At 46.0% G+C, this 6,294-nt stretch overlaps 1 protein-coding gene across 1 annotated transcript in view; it reads left to right on the forward strand.

The window, feature by feature from the left end:
* The first annotated feature begins 1,141 nt into the window (after positions 1-1,141).
* Positions 1,142-6,294, forward strand: part of DNAJA1 (DnaJ heat shock protein family (Hsp40) member A1) — a 15,922-nt gene continuing 10,769 nt past the window's right edge. The window contains exons 1-4 of the mRNA XM_037745651.1: positions 1,142-1,319; positions 2,409-2,550; positions 2,745-2,922; positions 5,979-6,223. Of these exons, the coding sequence (XP_037601579.1) occupies positions 2,419-2,550; positions 2,745-2,922; positions 5,979-6,223 (555 nt within the window). The 5' untranslated portion in view covers positions 1,142-1,319; positions 2,409-2,418. The remainder of the gene's footprint in view (positions 1,320-2,408; positions 2,551-2,744; positions 2,923-5,978; positions 6,224-6,294) is intronic.

The raw sequence follows: 6,294 nt of genomic DNA on the forward strand, positions 1-6,294 counted from the left end.
TCTCCCTGATCAGGAAGATATAGCAGCCTCTCCCCTGCTGACTTCCAACTTATGGCTTCCCTGGTAGTTTTGTTGACTTGTTTGGCTTCTCACTGAAATCTAACTGGGGCTTTTCAACTCTGCATCTCCAGTTTTGTTTTTGTTTTAAATAGAGACGGTGTTTTGCTGCTCCAGCCTTCTCAAACTTGTGAGTTCAAGCTATCAGCCCACCTCCACCTCCCAAAGTGCTGGGCTTACACGCGTGAGCCACTGCGCCTGGCAAACTCCACCATTCTTGGTGCTAGATACTGATGTATCTGTTGTGTTCCTAGATAAAAAGGCGGGCCCCAATTCCCATTGAGCACCCGTGGTAGCATTTTAAAGTCCAAAGGCTCACGTTGCAGATTGTACATCCAGGTTCACTGACCCCTGGAATGTGAGCTAGGTCAAATAACTAAATTGTTTTAGCCATCTTGGTGCTACTCTGTAGCCTGAGTGAAAGGGTGAAAGCCTGACCAGTGGAGTCCACGGCCCTCTGTGCATCAAAGGTGGTGTTCCACTGCTCAGCTCAGTCCCAGACTCTCTGCGCTCAATCTGCAGGAGTCAGCGCGGTCCAGGGCAGATAACGTGTGTCTGGGAACCTGGACTTGCACAAAAAGCCCTAATTTGGCAATTTGGTGAATTACGCCGTCTTGGACCGCGCGTGAAAAACAGCAAGACCCAAGGCCTATGCTATTGGTCTGGGGAATAGACCCACCTGGCTCAGCATTTCTTGCTCAGCGGGTTCCCTGAAAGAGAAAAAGGCGCCAGTAGAAGGGTGGGAGCGGGGCAAGACTTTGTTCCAAGAGCTTCCCCAATCACATAAAACTCCCGATGGGTCACTGTACCCGAGCCCTTCCCGCCCTCGCGGGCGGAGGCGGCCGCCCCACTAATTTGAAAACTCTAGGACTTGCACTGCTCCTGGGCCATGGCCCAAAAGCCGGAGGCTTCCGCACTCTCCAGCTCGCTGAGTGGAGGAAAGGGCTCCAGAAGATTCCACGACCGTCGGGAAGCCGGGCTAGCACCCACCCCCCACAAGGCCTTTCGGCACAGCTCCTCCCGACCCGTTCGCCCCCGCGCCGTTGCCCAGGTAACCGTGGGGCGGTGGCAGCGGCCGAGAAGGGAGGGACTTCCGGCGGGTGACGCGCCAGGGTTCGGCTACAAAAGACGACGGCTGCGGCGCGCCGGGAGGAACTTTCCAGAACGCTCGGTGAGAGGCGGAGGAGCGGTAGCTATCCGAGCTGCGCACAGCTCTGCGCTCCTTCCCGCTCTCTCACACACCGACCTCAGCCTGCTCACCGGTGAGTTTGAGCCCTCGCACTTTCCCCAGTCCCTTGGCTGGCGCCATTGGCGCCAGGAAACCGGATGGAGCCGCGGTCGAGAGGCCGTTGGCCGCGTGGGCAGGAGCGTTATCGGTTCCTGGCCCCACGATTTCCCTTTTGGAGGGCTGGTGTGCCCCGGCAACCCATCCCCGGCACCCACAGTTAATGAGTCCAAGGCCTTTCCTAGACCTCCTTCCCTACCCAACCTGGGATCTCGAAGGAGCTGCTGCCTTGGGCTGCCCCTCCGTGCGCGCTCCCGCGGCCCCCCTCCCCGTCCGCGCTCGCTGGGTGTGGGGGGGTGGGTGGTTGACGACCCTGCGCACGCGCACTGGGAGGCAGGGGCGAGGGGCTGCGGGGGGAGCCGGGCGGAGGCTGCGGCTTTCGCTTTTCCTGTCTCCCCTCCCTTTGTTGAGGGCTGGGCTTTCCCCTCCGCCACTTGGATCCGGGGTGGGAGGGAGAAAGGAAGGAAACCTTAACGGTCGGCGCCAAGTGCAGGGGGAAAGCGGTAGGTAAACTCTTGTCGGCCTGAGTGGCGAGAGGGGTTCGGCCGTGAACATGGAGAAGCTGTAAGCCGTGGGCGGTAGAGGGCTTGCTGTGTGGAGCAGGTAACCGGTTTTATAAACCACTCCCCCCACCCCTGTGTGCCCAGATAGTTGTCTTTTTCTGGGGAGTATATGGAGTTTATCAGATTTACCAAAGACGGTGATAGTGTAATGACCAATAGACTGAACCTATTAGTGCTCCTTTTTGGTTACAGCTGTCACCAACTCTAGGGCAAACGGGAAGAATCCAGATAATAGTTGTGTTATATTAGTATGGAAGCTTTGGTGTGGGAGAGTGGGAACCAACTGCTAGAACATGGCTCTTTAATTATTTTCTGATAATGATTATTAGTTTGTTTTGTCTGTTCAAATTTATAGCTGAATGGCAAGAATTGTTACCTTTTTGGTGAAATTTAGGGAAGGGGGTGTTCTTATAATCGGATTTGGCAAAGAGCACATTGCTCGGCCTTAGCTCTCATTTTTACTAATTAAAACTGCAAGTTAAAGTTGCATTTTCTTATTTCAGGCAGTAGAAGATGGTGAAAGAAACCACTTACTACGATGTTTTGGGAGTCAAACCCAATGCTACTCAAGAAGAGTTGAAAAAGGCTTATAGGAAACTGGCCTTGAAGTACCATCCTGATAAGAATCCAAATGAAGGAGAGAAGGCAAGTAGTACATACTCTTAAACATATCTGGATAGTTCCTTGTCAGATGTGTAGTATTTCTATTATGGCCCGAAATTGGGTGTCTAATAGTAACTATGATTGCTTCTCTGCCTTTTAGCTAAGATCAAGTGTAATATAGTGGCTAGGTAACTCTTTTTTTTTTAAATGAAATTCACTCCTCTTTTCTCAAACAGTTTAAACAGATTTCTCAAGCTTACGAAGTTCTCTCTGATGCAAAGAAAAGGGAATTATATGACAAAGGAGGAGAGCAGGCAATTAAAGAGGGTGGAGCAGGTGGCGGTTTTGGCTCCCCCATGGACATCTTTGATATGTTTTTTGGAGGAGGAGGAAGGATGCAGAGAGAAAGGAGAGGTAAGAAGAATCTAGTCCTTATGCAGCTAATTAAAAGTAGCTGTTGGTCACAGCAGATCTTTGAGAAATCACCCATTTAAAATGCTTGTTTATATGGTGTAGTGTTGCAAACTGACCATAAGCTGCCTCTGATTTATGGTGTCTTTTTTTAAAAATGAGATTTAAGGGATACAAAAAATAGCCAATCGAGTGGTAGCAAATGACTGCTTCCAAAAATCTTAGATATTATCAAACATAAATTATTAGAACAGGCCGGGCACGGTGGCTCACACCTGTAATCCTAGCATTTTGGGAGGCAGAGGCAGGTGAATCACCTGAGGTCAGGAGTTTGAGAGCAGCCTGGCCAAGGTGTTGAAAACCTATCTCTACTAAAAATACAATAATTAATGGCTGGGTGCTGTGGCTTACGCCTGTAATCTCAGAACTTTGGGAGGCTGAGGTGGGTGGATCACCTGAGGTCAGGGGTTCGAGACCAGCCTGACCAACATGGTGAAATCCCATCTCTACTAAAAATACAAAATTAAGCAGGCACCTGTAATCCCAGCTACTTGGGAGGCTGAGACAGGAGAATCTCTTGAACCCAGGAGGTAGAGGTTGAAATGAGCCAAGATTGTGCCACTGCACTCTAGCCTGCACAACAAGAGTGAAACTGTCTCAGAAAAAAATTACAAAAATTAGCCGAGCGTCATGGCATGGGTCTGTGATCCCAATTACTTGGGAGGCTGAGGCAGGAGAATCACTTGAACCTGTGAGGCAGAGGTTGCAGTGTGCTGGGATTGTATCATTGCACTCCAGCCTGGGCAGCACAGAGTCTATCTCAAAAAAAAAAAAAACAAATTATGAGAACAGTATAGCAATATAATTTTCAAAGCCCTTTTTCCAGATCTTATTTGATGTTCCATCATGCCCCAAAGGAATTTGATGGTAGATACAGTGATCTTTTTCAAATGAAAGTGAGTTAAAGTTCAGAAACGTAAAACTTCTTCAAGCTCATATGGCAAGCCAACAGAACAGGGCTGAAAACTGGTTCATTGCCTGCCACCTATCTAATCTTGCTTCAGCTTTATTGTGTCAAAATATATGTATTTAATATATTTATCAGGAAAGTGGCCTATGGGCTCTAGAAATACTGCTCATAGGTAGGAATAAAGTGTTCAAGAGAAATTGGTCTCACTTTATTCCCAGTGTAGCGTATACAAACTAGGGCTGATGAGCAGACCCAGTTTTAGAATGAATGGGCAAGCTATTAAGTTTCACTTTGAGCTTAAGGTTCGGAAAGATTTGGGAAACTGTTTATTCGGTTCTTCTTTAAAGATCTTCAAGAAAGGATTCTGTTTTTGTTTTGTTGTTGTTTTTATAGAGACGGGGTTTCACCTTGTTGGCCACGATGGTCTCAATCTCTTGACTTCGTGATAGACCCACCTCGGCCTCCCAAAGTGGTGTGATTACAGGCGTGAACCACCGCGCCCAGCCTCTGTTGTTATTTTTAAGATATTTAAACTCCTTAAAAAGTCCACAATCTAAATCACTTGCTTAGTGTAAATCATTAGAATTTATTCACAAAAAAGTGGTGGTGGTTTTCCACTTACCTTACAAGGAACTGACCTGCAAGTTAACATTGGCAAGCTCTTTTGTGTGGCTTTAGATCATATTGAGAGGTTATTTTGGGGGAAATGTGCTTCATCAAGCTCTAGAAGCTTTATTTTTCCTTCCGTATACTCTCAACACTATACAAAATAAGGGCAGCTAAATTTTAGCATGCCAGAACTAAAGGTGGAGCTATAAGCAGGAGGACATAATTAATGGTATTTCATGCTTGATTAGAAAGTTAAAATGTTCATTAGGCATGTTGTACAGAAAGGAGTTGGAGAACTTTTTTCATTAGGGGGGGAAAGGCAGTAATATTGTTGCAAATAAGTCCCTGTGGAACGGAGTTTCGCTCTTGTTACCCAGGCTGGAGTGCAATGGCGCGATCTTGGCTCATGGCAACCTCCGCCTCCTGGGTTCAGGCAATTCTCCTGCCTCAGCCTCCTGAGTAGCTGGGATTACAGGCACGCGCCACCATGCCCAGCTAATGTTTTGTAGTTTTAGTAGAGACGGGGTTTCTCCGTGTTGACCAGGATGGTCTCGATCTCTTGACCTCGTGATCCACCCGCCTCGGCCTCCCAAAGTGCTGGGATTAAGGCTTGAGCCACCGTGCCCGGCGGAACTTCTAATTTATTAGCAGTTGTAGCCTTAGTGTCCTTATGTGATCTCAACCTTCCACTTCCCATTCTGATTTAAGTGAAGTAAGGCACTCCTTAGTAGCCATTGGCCATGTGTGGCTTCATTAAGACAAAAACAAAAATAGTTTCTTAGTCTAAACAGCCACATTTACGTGCTCAATAAGTGCATGTGATTGGTGGCTGCTATGTTGGACAGAACAGATATAAAACATTTTTATCACTGTAGAAGGTTCTGTTGGACAATGCTATTATAAAAAGGTATGAGAAATTTGGCCTTTAGAACAACCAGTGCTGGCCTAGCAGTAAATGGACTGTTTTCTACTAAATCAGGAAGAAGTAGAAATTGATACTCTTCTGTGGTGGCTCAATAAATACATCAGCTTCCCTGGCCAGTCTTAATGAGAACTTACTGTGCTAAAGAATTTTTGGCCATGTTGCTTAATACGGTACTAAGTGAAAGTTTCAAAGAATATATAGTGACAGAAATGAATGTTTGGATTATTGTGAAATGTGCCCTTTTAAATAACATTGGTTTTTCTCAAGTGACTTTGAAGGTAATGTTTTGCTTACCATATTTCCAAGATGGCCATGTCTGTGCCCTTAGGCAGATACTTAATCTCTGACCTGATTTTCCTCATCTGTGATTACATCACATTTGAGGATCATCTGTGATAATGTGAACATTCTGTGTATGTAGTAGGTAGTCAACAGATGGACCCTGTGAGGCTGATCTTTTATCATCCTTTGACCCATTCTTTATAGTGCCTTTGGCACAAATAAATAATATCCAGCATCTTAAACAGATGTGTAATGAGAAATATTTTGTTTTAGGTAAAAATGTTGTACATCAGCTCTCAGTAACCCTAGAAGACTTATATAATGGTGCGACAAGAAAACTGGCTCTTCAAAAGAATGTGATTTGTGACAAATGCGAAGGTATGATGTGTTCGTTTTTTTTTTTTTGTCATATCTTTAATATGACACCTCAAAAAGGAGCTAAGACTTCCTGGATATGTAAAATTGACACATGTATACTATCTAGATTTTCGGGGAGTGCAGATATGAAGAAAACTACCTGAACTGAGCCTGCTACCTAAAGAAATATCAGCACTTTTTTCTGTGTATATTTTAAATACAGCTGGGATCA

The sequence above is a fragment of the Cebus imitator genome, unplaced genomic scaffold (assembly GCF_001604975.1).
Source record: "Cebus imitator isolate Cc_AM_T3 unplaced genomic scaffold, Cebus_imitator-1.0 Scaffold206, whole genome shotgun sequence".
In the NCBI taxonomy this organism is placed as follows: domain Eukaryota; kingdom Metazoa; phylum Chordata; class Mammalia; order Primates; family Cebidae; genus Cebus; species Cebus imitator.